Source organism: Cyrtonyx montezumae, unplaced genomic scaffold (assembly GCF_038088225.1).
Source record: "Cyrtonyx montezumae isolate F1298 unplaced genomic scaffold, pur_monq_1.0 scaffold_58, whole genome shotgun sequence".
Classification (NCBI taxonomy): domain Eukaryota; kingdom Metazoa; phylum Chordata; class Aves; order Galliformes; family Odontophoridae; genus Cyrtonyx; species Cyrtonyx montezumae.
In genome coordinates, this window is record NW_027072065.1 from 740,401 (window position 1) to 761,556 (window position 21,156).

Sequence of the window (21,156 nt, forward strand, 5' to 3'; positions counted from 1 at the left end):
GTGGCCCACCCAGGGGGGCCCAGTGTGCCTAATATCGCCCCCCCAAACCTGCCCGGTGTGCCCCCAGGGCCGCCCGGCGCCCCCGCCCGCCCCGCATCGGTCCCTCGAGCAACAACGGCTGAGCACGCGCACGGACCCGGCACCGCAGCGCCCCGCCTCCTCGTTCTCCTATTGGTGATCCGCTCTGCCCATCAAGCAGCCGCCCCTCCTGAGTGGCCGGTTTTGAAAGCGCAGAGCGCGCCGCGACCAGGCGATGAGGGGGAAGGGGCGGGGTCTGCGTCCCCGCCGCCGTTCCGCGATTGGCTGTCTCCGTGGGGCGGCGCTCGGGGATTGGCGGAGCGTTTCGGCGGGCCCGGCGGAGGTTTGAAACGCGCGGCGCCGTTATCGGCCGCCATCGCTCCGCTCCGCTCCGCGCCGCCATGGAGCTCCTGGACTCCCCCGCGCCGCTCCGGGTGCGTGTGGGGCCGCCTCCCCCCACCCCCGCCCCGTCCTCCCCCACTCCCCCGCGCGATTCCGCGGTTTCCCGCGCCCCTCTCACGCCGCTCTCCCGCGCAGCCCCTGCACGGGAACCCCCGTCTGCCCGCGGCCGATGGCGCCCAGAAGCGGCTCTCTGTGGAGCGCATCTACCAGAAGAAGACGCAGCTGGAGCACATCCTCCTGCGGCCCGACACCTACATCGGCTCCGTGGAGACCGTGACGCAGGTGGGTGCGGGGCCGGGCCGGGGCCTGGCGGGGCGGTGCGGTGTATGCGGCTCTTCCTTCTTTTCAGCAAATGTGGGTGTTTGACGAGGACGTGGGCCTCAACTGCAGGGACGTGACCTTCGTGCCCGGCCTGTACAAGATCTTCGATGAGATCCTGGGTGAGTGCCGCCCGCAGAGCCCATTTGAGCCCTCGGTTCTCTGTGCCTAAACTCCGAGTGCCCTTTGTAAACTGCCTAATTTGTAGCCCTGCGTTGGTTCTCTGTGTTTGTCCCACTGGAAACCCCACAGGATTGGGATCTGGTGTTACATCCTTTGTCTTGCTTGGGTGCGCACTCTGATAAAATACCATCTTTCCTTCCTAGTCAATGCTGCAGACAACAAGCAGAGGGACAAAAGCATGTCCTGCATCAAAGTCACCATTGATCCGTGAGTGCTGCTTTTGTGCAATGCTTTCCCAACCCAACCACTCTGTTCTCGTGCTCCCTCACTGCCCCAGCACACTGCTGAGGGTGCTGCACAGCTCTGTGTTGAGGCCAACTCGTGTTAAACTGCACAGAGTTCGTGGGCTGTGAGAGCCTCATTCCCCGTGTGCGCTCTGGATCTGTTGCAGAGCACGGGTTGGTGCAGTGCCAAGCTGTGGTTGTTGCTGTCGTGGTGACTCTCCACGTTTTTATTCCCCCACTGAACACACGCTTTCAGTCTGTTTTATTGGTACTCTGCAGATCTGAAACTGGAGGGGTTTTGTAGACTTGCTCTCCCTCTGCTGGCTGCTTATGCGCTTGCTGAACAGAGATCTGTTGATGAAATGGTGGCCTTTCCCTAGAGATCCCGAGTATTTATTTCAAAGCTCAGCCATCTGCAGCCTTACAAACACACTTTCCCCCTCCTCCAGAGAGAATAACACAATCAGTGTGTGGAACAATGGGAAAGGCATTCCAGTTGTTGAACATAAAGTGGAAAAGGTCTATGTGCCAGCACTCATCTTTGGACAGCTGCTAACATCCAGCAACTATGATGATGATGAAAAGAAAGTCACAGGTAGGGAGCACTCTTCAGGACGTGCGAACATTCCTGGCCGTGTTCACTGTTGGTCGTAGCTGGTGCTGCAGTGGATGAGCTCCTGTTAGTCTGGAGTTGACTTGGGTGGTTCTGAGTGAAGGTAACAACACAAACATGTTGTCCTCCTAATTCCAGGTGGGCGAAATGGTTATGGAGCCAAACTGTGCAACATTTTCAGCACAAAATTTACTGTGGAGACTGCGTGTCGTGAATACAAGAAGATGTTCAAGCAGGTATGAGCTCTTCCCGTTTCAGTAAGGCTTGAGCTTTTCCTGTATAAATCTAGGTGTCATTTGTGACTGGAATAAATTCGGTCCACAGCTACTGTACCAACAATTATAGTTCAGGCAAACTGGGAGATGGGCAGACAGAATCTAAGCTTTAACCAGTGTTTTTTCCTTCGAGTATTTAAAACTCCAAGTCATCTTGCTGCTTTTGGGAATCACTCTAGTTTCTTGTGTTTGTTGGACTCCCAACTCACAAAACCTCATCTTCTCAGACCTGGACAGACAACATGGGGAAGGCTGGTGAGATGAAGCTGAAGCACTTTGATGGAGAAGATTACACGTGTGTCACTTTCCAACCTGATCTGTCAAAATTCAAAATGACAATCCTTGATAAGGACATCGTGGCACTGATGTCTCGAAGAGCGTATGACATTGCTGGATCCACAAAGGATGTCAGAGTTTTCCTAAATGGGAAGAGGCTGCCTGTAAGTGAGCACGGAGACGGGGCAGGAACATCTGTATTTCTCACAATGTTTAAGCAGTGAGGTTTTGTTGAAGTGATTTCTGCTGTTACACGTGATGCAGTGAAAGCTTCCCGAGCAATTTTTCCTGCCAGCTTTTAGGGAGGATGTGAATGAAGTATTTATAGGAGCTGCTGCAAACGAGTTGTCTGCTTTCATTTGTAGGTGAAAGGATTCCGCAGTTACGTGGACCTCTATCTGAAGGACAAAGTGGATGAAACTGGAAACGCACTTAAAGTTATCCACGAGGAAGTGAATTCCAGGTGGGAAGTGTGCTTGACTTTAAGTGAAAAAGGCTTCCAGCAAGTTAGCTTTGTCAACAGCATTGCCACCACAAAGGTAATTCTCTTGCTCGTGTCTTTGTCCCTGCTGTTCTCAGAAAGGTGTGTCTGTTTTGTCTCAGTGCAATCACCTCGAGTTCTTTGGTCCTGTTTTCTCCTAGGGTGGCAGGCACGTTGATTACGTCGCTGACCAGATTGTGACTAAACTCATTGATGTTGTGAAAAAGAAGAACAAAAACGGAGTTGGAGTGAAGCCGTTCCAGGTACGATGCCAGGCTTTCCCCACTGGAGGAGAAAACTCAAGTGTTGTTGCAAATTGCAGCTGCAGATTAATGCATTTGTTGCACTAATCTAATTCATGTCTTTTTTTCATTATGATTATGATATATGGGAAGTTGTCAATTAAGGAAGTCTCATATACTCCAGTTTAAGCCAACAAACGATGTTCTCTGTTTGGCTGAAGCAATCAGAGTGCTCTAAGTCAGCAGGGATGCACTGCAGCTCAGTAGCTGTTAGACCTTATCTATTTAGTATGAGGACTGCTGGTTCATTGACATCCTGAGGCATATAACTTTGTGAGTGTTCATCAGCAGTCCCAAATTCTGCCAAAAGATGTGTAGGAAATTCAGAAGACACAGCAGAAATGGATCTGCACGATTCTGACAGGTGCACCTCAGAAAGAAGACACTGCTGCTCCAGGGAGTGGAGCCTGTGCAATCTGTAATGCTCCTCTTCTCCACCTGCAGGTGAAAAACCACATGTGGATTTTTGTGAATTCCTTGATCGAAAACCCAACCTTTGACTCTCAGACTAAAGAGAACATGACTCTGCAGGCAAAGAGCTTCGGCTCAACGTGTAAACTGAGTGACAAATTCATCAAGGGTGTAAGTATTGGTGTACGTGGGTAATCAGTGTGTCTGTAAAGCTGCATCTTACACTGAGTGTGGCAGATACATTACTTACAAAATCACAAATTAAATCTGTAACTTCAGACGTTCTCGTGGTTAACGCTTTTCCCACGGTTGATTATTTTTTTTCTGTCCTTTTCTTCGGGCATTGCAGGCAGTTGGCTGTGGCATTGTTGAAAGTATCCTAAACTGGGTAAAATTTAAAGCTCAGACCCAGCTGAATAAGAAGTGTTCAGCTGTGAAGCACACCAAGATTAAGGGCGTTCCTAAACTGGATGATGCCAATGATGCTGGTAAGTGCCTCATCCTCTGTAGCCAGTTTGCTCAGAGCAGATAATGTCTGCTCACTACACAAATGAAACTACTGACTTCTGAGGGAAGTTACAGCTTGTGCTCGTTTTGCATACAACCAAACCTGTATGTTTTGTATGTAGTCTCATGCAGCTGTGGTGTGCAAGCCTTGACTTCAGTTTCTGTTTCTTTGTTGTTGTTGTTTTTTTTCAGGCAGCAAGAATTCAATAGATTGTACGCTCATCCTGACCGAGGGAGACTCAGCCAAAACTCTGGCTGTCTCTGGTCTAGGAGTCGTTGGTAGAGACAAATATGGAGTATTTCCCCTCCGTGGGAAAATACTGAACGTCAGGGAAGCTTCTCATAAGCAGGTTAGTGGGGGCCCTCACAGCCTGTGCTGGGGGATGTGTGCTTCGTGTCATGCAGTGCTTTAAACAGTACAGCAGAGTGTTTTTAATGCTGTAACCCATGAAGGTATGGGTTTGGTCTTACCTTCAGCTTGCCTTTCTCATTAAGCAGGAATATTGAGCAACTCCTGTGCAGTGCTTTGCCTGGAGGGTTAGCATTTGTGCTGTGGGACAGGAGATGCTTGAAATTGTCTTGAAAAATGTGAGGCTTAGACACTAGGTTAGAATGAATGAAATGCTCTAAGCAGACAAAACTCTGGGAAGGCAGAGCGTGGTTAGAGGCATACACCTGATGGGTATTTTTTACTGTTTTGAGTCTGATGGAAAAGTTTCTAATCCTTGTGGTCTTTTCCAGATAATGGAAAATGCTGAAATCAACAACATCATCAAGATTGTGGGTTTGCAGTACAAAAAGAACTACGAAGATCGAGAATCTTTGAAGAGTCTTCGCTATGGGAAGATCATGATTATGACAGATCAGGTTAGACTCACTGGCATTCAACACTGGGAGAAGCAGCAGCGGTGCTAGGATACAGAGGCAGGAGGGCAATGCCACCTTTCTGTCACTGCCACTGTCGTATCTAATTTCTGTGTTCATCTCTTCATCATTCTGTACTGCAGTGGGTCAGAATGTGTTTTCAGATAGGAAAAAGCGTGTATGGGGGGTGGCATTGCCAAGTTGCTAGGTACTGTCTTTGCAGCCTGCCGATACAAAGTCCTCCATGCATTTGTTCACCACAAATGTGCCTCTTTTTCTCTGAACTTCCAGGTCCAAAGAGGCAGCCGTGCATGGCTGGAGTACTGGAAGTTAATAGTTTAAAGTAACTGGAATGGTGTTTATTGTCTTTATTAAGCTAACAGCTGGCACTGCCAACAGGGCCCTGGTTACATTTTACTTCTTTTTGTCCAAAATAAAACACAAAACAGGATCAAGATGGATCTCATATCAAAGGTTTGCTGATTAACTTCATCCATCACAACTGGCCTTCCCTTCTAAGGCACAACTTCTTAGAGGAATTTATTACCCCCATCATAAAGGTAAGGGCTGAGTAGTGGGGAGGTGAAGGAATAATCTTTTGGTCCGAGTCTGCCTCATCTACAGTTAATGCCTTCGTTCGTTGCAGGCCTCTAAAAACAAAGATGAGATTGCGTTCTATAGCATTCCTGAGTTTGAAGAATGGAAGAACAGCACACAGAACTACAATTCGTGGAAAATCAAGTACTACAAAGGTCTGTACAAAACCTGATATGGTGAAGGCAATATGTAAGAAGGCTGCCAGCTGGAGAACAGAAACAGGGTGGCTAGGAATCAATTCCAGTTCGTAGTCACTCATTTCAGACATCTATAGAAGGTCCAGACAAAGCTCTAAAGTGCAGCTGCTCACTTGTCTTTAATTCCTATGCTTTCTGTGATACCTTACATCCCATTAAAGTTTTTGATAGTCGTCTTTATGCTGCATACTTGTGATGTATTGTAGAAGTTGGGTGTAGCAATGCCTTCCTTTGAAATGCAGCTTGGTTTAAGCAAGGAGCTGGGATGGACTGGTGTTGGTTCTGCAGGTTTGGGTACCAGCACATCAAAGGAGGCGAAGGAGTACTTTGCAGATATGGCTAGACACCGAATTGGCTTCAAGTACTCTGGTCCTGAAGATGATGCTGCCATCACCCTGGTAACTTACACTTGACTTAATTGCTGATTTACTACCTTTGGTATTTTGCTGCGTATTTTCTCTTCAAATGCTCTCGGGGCCCTTTGGGCTTGAGATGGTCTCTTGGTTACCAAGGCTACAGCCTCAGCTCAACCAGTAGAAGCACATCTGTCCACAGACCTCAGGCCAAGAGCACCCTTTCAGTGATGGCTTTTAAATATAGCTCAGAACAAACTAATCACTACAAACCAATTGACATTTTCAGGCACAATAGTAAATATTCCTTCAACATTATTCTGCATGTTCTGCTGCAGTTTTCTCTGAGCCAAACCTCTCCTTTCTCCTCTAAGTTTTTTCTCCTAAAGTGGTTCACCAATGCATTTAAAATGGTCCTCACTTCTGTGAACTCCACCACCCTAAGCAGACATTGGTTTTATCTATTCTGACCTATTAGTGCCAAAGACCAAGTTCTTTTCCTCCAAAGTATTAATTAACGAGGAAATCTACTTCAGTTCTCTGATTTTCTGTTAAGATTTCATACAGTTAAACCTGGCCACTGTCTCTTACAGCCTGGTGGAAACTGCTTTTGATTATCCAGCTCTAAGAATCTGCTGTTGCACTTCTCAGGCCCCCAAGTCAGCTTGCTTCCCAAGTTCTGCTTAAACTCTTCCTGCGTGCTTTCCTTTCCTTTGGTGTTCCAGTAGGGCACAGCACAGAATGTCCTGAGTTATTTCTCATTTTGCAACGTGCAGGCCTTTAGTAAGAAGAAGGTGGAGGAGAGGAAGGAGTGGCTGACTAACTTCATGGAGGACAGAAGGCAGCGGAAGCTGCACGGCCTGCCCGAGGTAAAAGGTTTATGGGTATGAAGGGACTTGATGTCCTGTCTCCCTGTCCTCACTTTAATTCTGGTGAGCTGTATGCAGTGTAGTCATTGGGTTTCAGGGCAGATACGTAATGCTGTGGGCTTTTGCAGCTTGGTTCTCCTTTTTGCACCTTGTAGTATAACCTCTGTCAATGGCTCGATCATTCTTTTCATTTTTAACTCTGAAATTACTTAATTCAATAGGGAAATGATAACTGGAGCAGAACTAGGTGAAGGGGTTATTTTTCAGCCTGCTTCAGGGGAAGCAATGTTTTGTTTTTCCATGCTGAGCATGTCATCACTTGAGCTGTGTTAGTCCTACAAGGCACTTCCATTTTAGTGAAACTAGCCAAGTGTGAGCTAAGAAACAGGTTAAGCACTCTTGCATTTGTTTCTCTTAGGACTATCTGTATGGGAAAGATACTAATTACCTGACATACAACGACTTCATCAACAAGGAGTTGGTCCTGTTCTCAAACTCAGACAATGAAAGGTCGATCCCATCTCTGGTTGATGGTAAGCTATTGCAAGGCAGTCATTCCACGCAGGGCTTTCCCAGAACATAATGGGATGATTTTGATGTCTTCTGCAATCAGAACCTTGGTGGGGCTTCAGTGTTCTAAACTTCACCTGATACTCAGCAAGCTTTTATCCTTTGGATTAAACGACTTGTCTGCTCTGTAGTGTACTGTCACAAGTACCCAACTCTGGTGCTGCAGAACCTTTAGGTCTCTAGCTGTGAGCAGAAGCTAAATGAAACGTGCTGTATGTTCCAAACACAAGGTCTCATTTTTTTTTCCTGTGCAGGTTTGAAGCCTGGTCAGAGGAAAGTTCTGTTCACGTGCTTCAAAAGAAACGATAAACGGGAGGTGAAGGTTGCTCAGCTGGCTGGTTCTGTAGCTGAGATGTCCTCATACCATCATGGAGAAGTAAGAGCCCCTTCTCTGCTTTTTTTTTACAGCATTTTGCACAATGAGAGTATTTCAGTTTCATGAGGTTGGTCAGTCTGCCTGCTTTACCTGCACCTCGTGGGGACGCGTTTCATGGGACGGGAAAAGCCTGCTTTGTTTGTGGTAGATTTGGGAGGGTATCCTTTATTAGCTGAATTCATCTTCTCTATCCTTCTGTTCTTAGTGTAAATGTTACCTTTAATGTCCTTTCAGTGAAGAATTCCACTCCTTTAACCACAAACCTTTCTTGCAGGCGTCGCTGATGATGACCATCATAAACCTGGCTCAGAACTTCGTGGGCAGCAACAACCTGAACCTGCTGCAGCCCATCGGGCAGTTTGGCACGAGGCTGCACGGTGGGAAGGACTCTGCCAGCCCTCGATACATCTTCACAATGCTAAGGTTGCCTTTAAAGCTTTCTTACACTCTTAAACATTTTTAGCATTGTTATTACAGGGCTCCTATTAACAGCGTTTAAATAGGAAAGTTGTTTTTTTCCCTTGAAGTGTCTAAAACTGCAGCATTTGAGTGCAAAAGAGCAGCCGTGGTTTGGGAGACTTGGGTGCTAGATCCAGACGTGTAAACCTGGTTGCTGCCCTAACAGAACAGCTAGGTATGGCATGGAGAGCAGAAGTGAGAGCGAAACCAAGGGGACACTTTCTGGGTAGGATGATAAGAAACAAACTTGAGTTGAGAGAGCTGAGCTGCAGTATCTCAAAGTACAGAGCAGTGTCTCATTGATATGAAGTACAAACTGTGGGGTTCCCTGTTCAGGGGACAAGCAGGGGCTGATGAGGCTGCTCCAGATGAAGGCTCTTTGGGGTTTCTTTTCACACTGCAGGCACTGCTGTGTAATGAGGGTTTGGGCTGACCTTCTCTTCCCTCCCCTAGCCCACTAGCTCGGTTGCTGTTCCCACCAATGGATGACAATGTCCTGAGGTTCCTCTACGACGACAATCAGCGCGTGGAGCCGGAGTGGTACATGCCCATCATCCCAATGGTGCTGATAAACGGGGCGGAGGGGATTGGCACTGGCTGGTCCTGTAAGATCCCCAACTTCGATATCAGGGAAACTGTGAATAACATCCGTCGTCTGATGGATGGGGAAGAACCATTGCCAATGGTAAATGATGCATTTAAGAGACAGTTGTCTCATTTGTTACTTCAGCATAAATTGAGGCGTATGATGCTTTTTTTGAGCGCTTGCAATCCAGTGTTTCTTCTGCCTAGCTTCCCAGCTACAAGAATTTCAAAGGCACGATAGATGAGCTTGGGCCTAATCAGTATGTGATAAGTGGTGAAGTGTCTATCCTTGATTCTACGACCATTGAAATCACTGAGCTGCCTGTCAGAACGTGGACACAGGTAACAAATGCTGAATTTGCCCTAGGGACACATAGTTTTGCCCTGTAAAGAACTGATGATGAGTGCTTTTGGGAGCTTTCCATCTCCATGGACTTTGATTCTTTTCTCAGACCTATAAAGAGCAAGTTCTGGAGCCAATGCTAAATGGGACTGAGAAGACACCCCCACTAATCACAGACTACAAGGAATATCACACCGACACCACGGTGAAGTTTGTAGTGAAGATGAGTGAGGAAAAACTAGCTGAAGCTGAAGCAGTGGGGTTGCATAAGGTCTTCAAACTCCAAACAAATCTAACGTGCAACTCTATGGTACGTAGTGCATTTTGCTGAAGAGTTCTTGATTTAACTCAGCCTACGTTTTTGTACAGTGCAGTTCCTGCTTCTGAGATTGCTCTTTGTCAGCAGCCTGTTGACTTGGATTTTTCTGATACTAATGGTTTTAAGTTGCCTTTCTGAATTCACCCTGAAAAAGTGAAGAGTGCCTTGGGTAGTGGGTCCGCACGGCCTGGATTTGCCTGATGGAGTCAAAGTGATCTGAAATCACACAGTCCCTGGAGCCCTTTGCTGTGACAAGGACACGCCACTGAGTGTCCAGATCCTGACAACGTGTGATGTTTGATGCAAGAGAGTGATCCAACAAATAGCTTTAGGATTCGAGTAACATCAGCTCTGCTGTGTTTTTAAGTACTTAGAAATTCTAAAGACGTCTCAGCTGCTGTTTGCAAGCTGAAATAGTTTCTGAGAACACGAAGCTTTTAAAATGGGTCGGCTAATAAGTGGACTGTACAGTCACAGCTGTGTCACTGCTAACTTTCAGTGGGTTTGAAAACCAGTTTCATGGTCGTGACACCTGTGCCCTTCTCTCTAGGTTCTTTTTGACCACGTTGGCTTTCTCAAGAAGTACGAGTCTCCCCAGGATATTCTTAAAGAGTTCTTTGACCTCAGGCTCCGGTACTACGGCTTGAGGAAGGAATGGCTGATTGGGATGCTAGGAGCTGAGTCTGCAAAGCTGAGCAACCAGGCTCGATTCATCCTGGAGAAAATAGATGGCAAAATTGTGATCGGTACGTGTCGCTCCTGGCTTCTGAAGCTGGGAGATCTGGGTGCTGCTCTGGGCTCTGTCAGCGCCCTCTCAGCCCTGGTCTGGCTTTTCACAAAACACACCAGAGCTTATCTTTCTATTCTAGAAACAGAAGAGGAAAGTATTTCATAGAGCATCCTTCCTCTGCAGCGTTACGCACACATAAATTAAGACAGAGTACTCTTACAGCTTTCCTATTGAGTATTAGACACTACTTGAAAAGTATAAATGTAGGGAAAAAAGAGTCAGGTACTGGTAGGGGGCTGGAAAGGGGTTCCAGTTTGGTTGGGTTTTCTGTGCCAAGGCACACGTGGGAGCCCATATCTTTCCTGCATTATCTTTGGGAAACTGCAGAATATTCCAAAGCACGTTCTCAGTGAAGTGGAGTTTCAGAGTTTCAGATAGCCAAGCTAGCAGCATCTGGGCATCATGAGCTAGAAAAAGAAACACGTCTTTGTTTGCAGCACTCAGACTTCTCAGTCAGCTCCAGCTCAGCCTACAAGGCAGCCTGTATTTCAGTGGTGTGTATGGAGAGCACAGCTACACAAAGGGTCATGGGATGCTCTGTGGTTCGTGTCTGAAGGCCAGCAGTGATCCTGCAGTCTGTGTTTGGCTCCAGAAGGGAAGTGCTTCCCTTGAAATGCGTTTTCTTGGGTGGTTGTAATAAGCATTTCCAAGGCTGACAGAGCTGGCTCCATTTGTATTTGTGTCTCATGGATGATTGCTTCTGCCACATTAAAAAGAAAAAAACTTCCAGCTGAAGCATTCCCATTGGGCAGGACAGTTACAGGATGCATTTCCCAGGTGATGTCTGATGAGGCTCAGGCTGTACTGAAGCCTTGGAGTCATACCAAGGCTGTTTCCCCCCTCTGCCTGTGAGCACTGTGCTGCTCTGATGCCAGCATGCTTCCTTTTTCTCCCCCAAATTCAGAATCTTTTTAGGGCAGGGGAAATGCATGTGGGGAAATGAAGGGGAAAATAATCCAAGTGCTCTGACAGGTCTGGGAGAAACGCCGAGCCAACAGTTCACCTCCAAAACAGCAATTTGGAGGTGAACTGTTCAAAACACCTCCAAAACTGTTAATTTAAGGTGTGCCACGTGTCCCACCTCCGAGTAGGACAGACTGCTTTGGAGCCATAGAGGATACTGAACTGATTTAACCACTGGAGCCAAAATGTAGAGGTCCATTTGTCTTAACTGTCAATTCTGAAATGTCTGTTAACAGAAAACAAACCCAAGAAAGAATTGATTCAAGTTCTCATCCAAAGAGGATACGAATCGGATCCAGTGAAGGCCTGGAAGGAGCTGCAGAATAAGGTGATGCTTCACTCATCAGTTCCTTATCAACTCCTAGGAGGAAGCTCAAGTTGCTTTGCTATTTGGAGAATTGTGTGTGATAAGGGAAAGTGAGACAAACAGACATTGCCTCTCTTGTTCCGAAGGCACTGAGGCAGTGGTGAGCAGTGGGATCGGATCCTGCTCTGCCACCTCCAGTGTTCCTTAAGGGCTCTGCTTCCCGTGTGACACAGGGAGGTGACAATTGTTGAGCATTGGTGCATTGAGACAAAGGCCAACTGGAGTAGAGGAAAAGAGCTCTGAAGAGCTCTTTGTAGCTGAGTCCTCTGTGGAGCAGCTTTCAGGCCAGAATTCCTCCTGTCTCCATTTCTGATTTGTGCTTTAAAGGCTCAGGACGCTGCAAGCAGGTGGGGCAGCGGTGATGCAATCCAGCTGTGATCAGCAGCCCCACTGTTGTATGGGGCTGCATTTGCTGACAATGTTTTGATTAAATTCTCATTCAGGAAGAAGAAGAAGAGGAAGGAGATGAGAGTGATAAGGAGTCAGCTGCAGCTACCGGGCCAGATTTCAACTATCTTCTGAACATGCCCCTTTGGTATCTGACTAAAGAGAAGAAAGATGAGCTCTGTAAGCAGAGAGATAACAAAGTATGCTCCTTATTTCTCTTATAAAAGCATTATATTTTTTTATGATGGGTTAAACTGTGTGACTCACTCGTGATTCTCTCCTGTGATTCGCTTTAGGAAAAGGAGCTGGAAAACCTGAAGTGCAAGAGTCCCTCTGACCTGTGGAAAGAAGACCTCGCTGCCTTCGTTGAAGAGCTTGATGTATGTCAGTGTTGTGTGTGGATGGCTGACTCCCTTGTAGCCTCATCCAGCTATTAATTGAATTCTGTGCCATTATGAGGAAGCTACAAGTGGAAATCTGTATGTCTTGCATTAAGTTTGGTCTGTTAGGAAAATTAAAGCTTTCTTTGCCTTCCTTGGATAGGATAGGAGTACCATGCTGTGGGGCAGGGAGCCAAACCAAGGTGGCTGTGGGAAGGAGTGATTAATGAGGAGGAGTTCTCAGTGCACCTGAGAGGAAAGCAGGAAAAAATAGCAGAGAGGGAAGCTTGATTTGAACGGGTGATAGGAAATCCCCAGAGAGTGTAGAGGGTTTTCCTGCGAAGGCTGTGATGGGGTTTTGGTGTCCAATGGGTCCTTTGGTTCTTATTCTCATGGTTGTGTTACTCTGTGTTCAATTCTGCAGGCAGTAGAAGCCAAGCAAATGCAGGATGAAATGGCAGGGATAACTGGCAAGCCTTTAAAGGGGAAAGGAGGGAGACAAGGAGGGAAGCAGAAGGTGACGAAGACGCAGCTGACAGAAGTAATGCCATCACCCCATGGTGTGAGGGTTGTTCCTCGGATAACTGCAGAAATGAAGGCAGAGGCAGAAAAGAGAACTAAAAAGAAGATAAAGGTAAAATATAGAGGTGCTCCAAACAGTGCATCCTCTCCAATCCACACAGTCCTATAGAAACACAGGTTGAACTCAGCTGTGCCATTCAGCTGTCTGCAGCCTGGAAAATAGAGCAGCCCTCCACCTGTTTTGCTCTGCAATCCCAGCACAGTGCTCCTTTCCGACACATGACTCCATCTAACAGCTTTTCCAGTTCCCTTTGCACTGCTGATTGAACGCCCCCTGTCTGAGTGCTGCACCCTCAGCCCTGGGGCTGTGCCTTCAGCAGGGGCCGTCCCAAAGCACACTTGGGTGTGGGCACAGAGTCCCTGGTTTTGTTGTGTTGGGTTCTGCATTTTCAGTACCTGACCTGGGGAATCCCTTGGCTGATGTACAGTAGCAATCGATTTTAGGTGCTCTGTTTCACAGCCTCAGACTTCTGATAGCTGCCAAGTGTGGTCTGTATAAACCGAGCTCCTTTCTGTGTTGCTCTCTGCGCCTCTTCAGTTGGGAGCTGACTTCCTATCTGTTTGACAATATCTGCTTTTATCTTCAGAGTGAGAAAAATGAATCTGATGAGAAACAAGAAGGAAACTCATCAGGGGATAAAGAGCCCTCAAGCCTTAAGCAACGATTAGCACAGAAGCGTAAAGCCGAGCAAGGTAAAGGCTTGTGTGCTGTGCCATCAGTGGAAAGTGGGGGGGGGAGGGGGCAGCCTGGTTATCTGGCCCCTTCCCGAAGTGGTGAGTGACATCTGGGATTGGTATGTCGGGAAAAAATAGGTGAGGGAGATGATATAAAGGGATCCTGGCCCACAGCCAAGCTGGGCACAGGGATCGCTGCTCCTCTTTTGACATTTAAGCCAGAATCCTCTGAATTCGATGATGTATTTCTAAGTTGGGCTCCAGCTGCTGAGCACGCGTGGGGGCTGGGGCTCATCCTGCCCCCCAATGCCTTTCAGGTACCAAGAAGCAGACCACTCTACCATTTAAACCAGTAAAGAAAATGAAGCGCAACCCCTGGTCTGACTCAGAGTGTGACTCAGAGTCTGATGACTTCGAGGTACCTTCGAAAAGAGAGCGTGTGGTTCGGCAGGCAGCAGGTGAGCAGGCTGGAGGAGCGTGTCTGCGGGGCGGGCGCGGACCAGAGCTGTTCTGGGAGATCCCAGGGTCAGCCAGAAATCAGTTGTAAAGGCTTACTTACTGTACTGTGTAACAGTGGAGTATTTCTACTCCTTGAGTGCAACATTTTCAGTGATCTTCCAAGGAAAAGCAGAGAAGAGGTTATTGCTTTATATTGGGCAGCTTTGTTACCAAATCAAATGTGCTCTTGCCAAGTGAGCCCAGAATGCATCTGCAGCTTGCAGTCTTCTCACTTGCCAGCCTCAATCCCTGCTTGGTTTTATTTGAACCTTTTAAAATTAATAACTGCATCTAAAACACTGGAAAGGAAGCTGAGCTTAATACCCAGTGTGTAAAATGATATGTCTCTTGTTATTTCATCAGCCAAAATCAAGCCCATGATCAATTCGGACTCAGATGCAGATCTTACCAGCTCAGATGAGGAGTCTGAGTATCAGGGGAACAGTGAAGGCAACACTGATTCGGATACGAACTCAGAAAGGAAACCCGCTCCCAGGCCCAGGGCTGCCCCCAGGTGGGTGGTGTTCCTGCACAGTGCTGGGAGTGAGCTGTGCTGGCACTGCTCGGTGACAGCACTCAGTGCTCGGTGACAGTTACAGGGAACACTTCGGGTTCTGTGTTCTAGGGACACCACGGCGAAGAAGGCCAAAGCTCCCAAGGAGAAGCCGCTGCAGGATGCTGCCCCTGGTGAGTGCGTGTCCTAAAGCTCGTTGGTTTTCCCATCCTGGTGGACTTCGGTGGACGCTGATGGCTGCATTGTGCTGACAAAGGAGTGCAAGCTGTGTTACTGCACCTCATGTTTGTAGGCAGGGCAGCCAGGCAGCGCTCTCAGATCTGCTTTCTCCTTTCTCTGTTCAGTTCAAGCCCAAGGTGCTGCTAGTGAAGGCGTGAGTCAGGCCCCCGCAGCTCCTCCTGTGCCCTGTGGTAAGGCCGTGCCCAAGAAGCCAGCAGCAGCCAAGAAGGGCAGCACTGCCAAGGGTAAGGCAAAGCTCAGCATCTCCGAGCTCTGTAGTCATTGACAAGGTAAATTTTAGGTCGCAGTTACTCCTGTGGGAAACAAGTCAGTGATTCTGGGCTGGGCAGCTGAATTCTGTGAGAGATTCAGGTGCTGCCATTCAGAAGTGGTGCGCTCATTTCAACTCAGTTTGGAGATGTGCTGTTAGCACGTGTCCAGGTATGGTGAGGAACCTCAAGGAAGCGCTCAGCATTGGCTGGGAAACCCTTCTGGAAGCACTGCAGGTGTCAGATTGGTTACACAGCTTTGAGGCTTCAGAACCTTTCGGTTGGAAGTGCTCTGTAAATGGCTCTGGGTGCGTTTCAATTCGGTCCACTCGCTCCTTGGGGCAGACGAACAGCCCCGGTGTTCCCAGCCTTGGTGAGGAGCTGGCTGCGCTTCCGGCTGCGTGCTGACCTCACAGTGCTCCAAGTGAGAGGTGGGCGAGGGGAAAGGCAGCAAACCGAGGCTTTAAACACTGTCCTGTTTCAGATAACCAGCCGTCCATCGTGGACATCCTCAGCAAGAAGAAGGCCGTGTTAAAGCCCCCCAGGGCAGCGGGGAGGGACGAGGCCCCCCCTCCCGAGGCAGCAGTTGCCAGGAAGCCCGGACCCACCAAGGGGAGGAAGGCTGCCCAGAGGCTGCAGAGCTCTTCCGATTCAGACTCGGATTTTGGCCCCAAGCCTTCCAAATCCGTTGCGGTGAAGGTTTGTACACTGCTGCACGTCAGTGCTGAGGGGGCACTGTGTTATTGTGGGTGGGGAAAGTGGGGGAGAAGTAGAAGCTGCGTCCGTGGGGAGCGAGCAGGGCTGAGCGTCCCGGGCTGTGCTGACCGCGCTGTGCTCTGTGTGGTTCACTTCTCCCCCTCCAGAAACCCAAGGTGCAGGATGACGACAGCTACAGCATCGACCTGGCCGCAGCTGCCCCCCGTGCCAGGCCGGGGCGCCTCAAGAAGCCCGTGCAGTACTTGGAGTCATCTGATGAGGACGATCTGTTCTGAGCTCACGGAGCCCTTGGGATGCGGGTTGGAGCTGAGCTCCCGGGCCAAGGGGCCAGCATCTCACAGTGGGAGAGCGTTGAGTGCGTTGAGCCTCGGAAGCGTTGGACAGGAGGGAACGTGGACTATTTGTGCGGGTTGAGGATAACTTCAGACTTGTTGGAGACCCACTTCTCCCAGTTGTGCCAACGTGTTTCCCTTCTGTCAGCCAGCTCCAGGCCCTGCAGGCTCTTCCGCCTTGTTGCAGTTGTTTTATCTCAAGTCCTATAAATTATACGGATGTTCTCTTTTTTAGATAGCCAGATGTTTTAGTTTTTAACTCTACGACCCCAGAGCTGACACGAGGAGTTGGGGCAGTGCTGCACCCCGCTCTGCTGTGTCCCCTTCTCTCAGCCCCACCTCGGTGCAGCTGTCGCGCTTCGCTTCTCCTGTCTGTCTGTAAATACTCGGTGTCGCTCTCACTGTCCTGTCCTTTTACAATATCTACACAATAAAAGTTTTTCTACTTGAGCTTCGTTCAACAAGGAGCTGTGGTTCCTGTCCCCCCCCCCCCCCCAACTTTGAAGTGTCCCAGCTCCGGAGCCCACCCCCTGTCGGCCCTGCTCGGCCTGTCATCGCTGCGATGAGTTGTGGCCGTGCTCAGCCTGGGGGGGGGGGGAGGTGTGCAGCGGTGTCAGGACGCAGCCGTGCCCCGGTGCCCCCTCCCCCTGGATGGGCGTCACCCTGCGGCCCCAGCACATGTGTCACGAGTGGGCTGGGGCTCTGCAGGCACCGCCTCCCACCCCACCCACACTCCGTCAGATGCGTGGGGGCAATGGGACTGTGCAGTGGGGCTCAGCGTGTGCCCCCCCCCCCCCCCCATGCCCCGCAGCAAGAACGAGCCGGGCATAGAATAAATAAACTTTATTCTGGAGCCAGTCCCCCCCCATCCCCACGTCCTCCCTATACGGCCGCACCGGGCCCCGCAGCCCCTCCCCACGCTGAGGGGGGGGGCCAGGATAGGGGCCCACCGGCCCCCCCTCTCCCCCCCCCCCGCCTCTAAAACCACTAAAATCTCAACAACAACAACAACAAAAAAAGTCATAATAATAAATCGTGTGACCCCCCCCATCCTCCCCTCCCCCACCCCCCCCCCCCGGCAGCGCCCACCGCGCCCCCTCCACCTGCACAGCCTAAAAACCCCTCCAAACTTTTACAAAGGTTTTAAAACATATTTATAGATATTTATAGATATTTATATATATATACTTTGATTTCTTTTCTCTTTAAATGACTCTGCTTCCTCGGTGGCGGGGTCGGCCGGTCCCCCCCCCCTCCCCCCCCTGGAACGGCCGGGCCGGGGCGATGGCGGCGGTCGCGGTCCCGTCTGTGCTGGTGCTGGTGGGGCCGGGGGGGGGGGGGGAGGGGGAGGGCGTCCGGGGGCCCCCGCACCCCTGAAATGTGAATCAACCAAAGCACTGCGGTGCCCCGGGGTGGGGAGGGCTGGGGGCAGCACCGCTCCCGCTGGGTCCGCTCCGGGTGGGGGTCCCGGGGCCGTGCCGGGGGGGGCTGTGAGAAGTCCACCCCCCCGGGGGGAAGGGGGGCTGCAGATGGACCCCCCCCCGCCCTCAAGCTGTGTCCTGGTGCACAGCCGGGCGTGGGTCACGGTGAGTGCGTGGCCGGGCTGCTGCGCGTGGAGCTCGGTGAGAGGCTGGGGCTGCAGCTGCCCGGGGGGGGCCCCAAACCTCCTGCACGGGGACCGCCCGGCTGCCCCCCCAGCGTGTCCATGCCCTCCGAGTTCTCCAGCATCTCCTGGATGAGCGGTGGCATCGAGCCCGGGATCTCCATCTTCAGCGTGATCACACCGCTCAGCGCCTGCGGGGGGGGGGGTGGGATGGGGGGGTCAGTGGGGTGGGGGCTACAGGCACTGCCAGAGCAGCACCCCCAGATGGACGCCCCACCAGCACTGCTCCGCCCCTCCCCCGCCCGGAGCTGAAGGACATAGGGCCATATCCCCCCCCCCCGATGAGCCAGGGGAGCCCCCACCCCCCCGCGCTCACCTTTGGCGCTGATGCTGCGGAGATCTGTGATCTTCATCAGCATTTTGGGGAACATGTGGGGTTTGTTGGGGCCGCCGCTTCCTCACGTAGATCTTCAGCGCCTCCAGCAGCGGCTCCTGCAGCTTGTCCAACCTTGTCGGGCTGCTCCAGGTCCTGGCGGTCTGCACGGGGAGGGGGCAAAGGTTATGGGGTCTGCGTGCCCCCCCCCACAGCCACGCACCCACCCCTCCCCCACCCCGAGCACGGCCGTGCAGAGGGCACCGAGGGATTGGGGGGCGGCCACGTGGGAGGAGGGGCTGCTGCTGTAGGGTCTCCCGGAGCAGCCCCACCCCCGGGGGTGTCCCGCAGCCCCCCCCCCCCGCACACACCCCCGCAGATGAGGCAGATGGCGCTGAGCAGCCCGGTCTCAGCATCGTCCATCTCCAGGGGCAGCAGTTGGTTGGCGAAGGCGAACACGAGGTCGGTGAGCGGCCCGAAGCCGGCGTTGTGCATCTGCGTGCGGTTCAGCGTCAGCCCGTCCGAGAACGTCATGGTGTCCTGCTCGGGGGGTGTAGCGCGTGCAGATCCGCAGGATCTGGGGGGGCAGAGGGGTTGGGGGGGCTCAGCACCCGACCCCATCCCCGGCTCCATCCCCGTCCCATGAGCACCCTGCGTGCCCACCCTGTCCTCAGCCCCCAGCTCCGATCTGTCCCCATGCTGCCCTCACCCGTCCCCAAAACATCTCCACCCTGTGCCCGCCCCACCCCCATGGCACCCCCCACCCCACGCCCGCCCCAGCCCAGGCCCCACCCTATCCCTTATCCCGTGCCCACCCCATCCCATCCTCATCTCCATCCTGCCCTCACCCCCGTGCCCCGCCCCGTCGGTCCCCCCCCCACCAGGATGTCCAGGCAGGCAGCTTTGAGCAGCGTGATCTGGTCGGCGATGGTGAGCGTGGTGAAGCCGGCAGCTGCTTGGCGAACTCCACCGTCTTGATGATGCACTTGGTGGACAGCTCGCTGAACTTATCCCACAGGTCGATGTCCAGCGACACGCGCTGCTCCGAGCTGTTGTTCTGCGGGGGGGGGGGGGGGGTGGGGGGGGTCAGGGCGGTCGTGGCCGTGGGCGCGTGGCCGTGGGCGCCGGGCACTCACCGTGGTGTACTTCCCGAGCTGGCACAGCGCGGGGAACGTCTCCTGGTGCGCCTTGCGGACCTTCTCGATCAGCTCCTCCACCTCGGGGGTGACGGTGTAGCTCTCCGAGCACTCCGTCTTCGGCGCGTCCTTCTTCTTCTTGTTGCGGTCGTTGCGGACGGCTGCGGGAGGGGGGGGGGGACGTGCTGCTGAGCCCCCCCCCCCCAACACTGCCAGCACCGCTGTGCCCCTCCCCCCCCCACCCTCACAGCCTTCCTGGGACACAGCGCTGAGGGACAGCCGTGTGTGTGTGTGTGTGTGTGTGGGTTGGGGGGGGGGGGGCACAGAGGGGGCGGGACGTCCCCACCCCCATGGATGACCCCCCCCGTGGGGCGGGGTGGGGGGCAGCCGGGCACCATGACAACTGGCACAGACAGCGCGGCCGCCAGCGCCATTCATCTCTGCCATCATCCATCACGCGTCGCCAGGCAACGGTGTCACAGCGCCGGGGGGGATCCCCCGCAGCCCAACCCCCCCCCAGCCCCCCCACCCAGCGGGGGATGACCCTCAGCGCGGTGCCCCCCCCTCCCCCCCCCCGCACTCACACTCCTTGGACATCCCGACCTCGAAGCACTTCTGCAGGCGGCAGTACTGGCAGCGGTTGCGCGTCACCTTGTTGATGATGCAGTTCTTGTCGCGGTGGCACGTGTACACCATGTTCTTCTGGATGCTGCGCGGAAGAAGCCCTGGGGACACCCAGAGGGCACTGCTCAGTGCTGGCACGGCACGGCATGGCACGGCATGGCACGGCACGGCACGGCATGGCAAAGGATGGCACAGCACAGTGTAGCATGGCAAGGCAGAGCAAAGCACGGCATGGCACAGGATGGCAGAGCACAGCGTGGCATGGTATGGCACGGCACAGACAACATGGCATGGCAGCACAGCATGGTTTGGCACAGCACAACACAGTACAGCTCAGCACGGCTCAGCATGGCACGGCTCAGCACGGCTCAGCTCAGCATGGCACAGCTCAGCTCGGCTCAGCTCGGCTCAGCATGGCATGGCTCAGCATGGCACAGCTCAGCATGGCTCAGCATGGCACGGCTCAGCTCAACTCAGCTCAGCTCAGCTCGGCTCAGCTTGGCTCAGCATGGCACAGCATGGCTCAGCTCAGCTTGGCACGGCTCAGCTCAGCATGGCTCAGCATGGCACAGCTCAGCTCAGCTCAGCTCAGCTCAGCTCGGCTCAGCTCAGCATGGCACAGCATGGCATGGCTCAGCATGGCTCAGCATGGCACGGCTCAGCTCAACTCAGCTCGGCTCGGCACGGCTCAGCTCAGCATGGCACAGCATGGCATGGCTCAGCATGGCACAGCTCGGCTCGGCTCGGCGCTCACCTTGCAGCCCTCGCAGGCGCTCACCCCGTAGTGGTACCCCGAGGATTTGTCCTGGCAGACGAAGCACGGTTTGTAGATGCGCGGCAGCGGCGGCGGTGAGGGCGGACTGGGCACGATCTCCTCGGAGCTGGTGCTCTGCGTCTCCACGGCTGCGGGGACGGCAGCGGTCAGCGGGGACCCCCCGGCCCCCCCACCCCACAACCCGCCGTGTGCCGTGGGGATGGGTTGGGGGTGGGGTGGGGGTGCACCCCGCGCTGAGGGACGTGGGGCGGGAGATGGGGGCTGAGGTATGTGGGGCAAAAAAAAAGAGAATAAAGACCAAAAAAAGGGAAAGAAAAGAAATAGAAAAGGAGAAAAAAAAACCCAAACCAGAAATATCCAAAGCAGCGCCCGCCCCCCCCCCCCAAATGCTTTGACGTGCACGTGGGGCC

The 21,156-nt window shown here is 52.4% G+C and overlaps 2 protein-coding genes across 2 annotated transcripts; one reads left to right on the forward strand and one right to left on the reverse strand.

Annotated features, from left to right (window-relative positions):
- The first annotated feature begins 419 nt into the window (after positions 1-419).
- Positions 420-16,178, forward strand: TOP2A (DNA topoisomerase II alpha). Its single transcript, XM_065749089.1, has 35 exons — positions 420-452; positions 556-702; positions 770-860; positions 1,065-1,128; positions 1,595-1,740; positions 1,897-1,994; positions 2,261-2,473; positions 2,675-2,848; positions 2,952-3,053; positions 3,537-3,674; positions 3,853-3,991; positions 4,203-4,360; positions 4,752-4,877; positions 5,324-5,434; positions 5,521-5,626; positions 5,957-6,066; positions 6,798-6,890; positions 7,309-7,423; positions 7,715-7,836; positions 8,111-8,259; positions 8,749-8,980; positions 9,088-9,222; positions 9,333-9,533; positions 10,093-10,288; positions 11,532-11,623; positions 12,106-12,249; positions 12,346-12,429; positions 12,854-13,063; positions 13,599-13,704; positions 14,004-14,144; positions 14,548-14,698; positions 14,810-14,871; positions 15,043-15,162; positions 15,671-15,966; positions 16,050-16,178. Exons 1-35 carry the CDS (start codon positions 420-422, stop codon positions 16,176-16,178), a joined length of 4,734 nt encoding a protein of 1,577 aa, XP_065605161.1.
- A 608-nt stretch (positions 16,179-16,786) lies between these two features.
- RARA (retinoic acid receptor alpha) lies at positions 16,787-20,979 on the reverse strand (the record flags this gene model as incomplete). The annotated part of the gene is given in 15 exon segments (XM_065749090.1): positions 16,787-16,898; positions 17,771-17,879; positions 17,882-18,021; positions 18,125-18,131; positions 18,215-18,284; positions 18,286-18,342; positions 18,344-18,375; positions 18,583-18,760; positions 18,762-18,788; positions 19,093-19,157; positions 19,160-19,268; positions 19,348-19,508; positions 19,932-20,063; positions 20,066-20,072; positions 20,726-20,979. Coding segments are annotated over 15 exon segments (1,460 nt in total), but the record flags the coding sequence as incomplete, so codon positions are not given.
- Positions 20,980-21,156: the final 177 nt, after the last annotated feature.

Excerpts from the sequence above, each read along its gene's own strand:
- TOP2A (XM_065749089.1), top strand. The coding sequence starts at position 420 with ATGGAGCTCCTGGACTCCCCCGCGCCGCTCCGG. Across the intron at positions 1,129-1,594 it reads ATCAAAGTCACCATTGATCC|AGAGAATAACACAATCAGTG; the intron begins GTGAGTGCTGCT and ends CCCCTCCTCCAG. Across the intron at positions 13,705-14,003 it reads GAAGCGTAAAGCCGAGCAAG|GTACCAAGAAGCAGACCACT; the intron begins GTAAAGGCTTGT and ends AATGCCTTTCAG.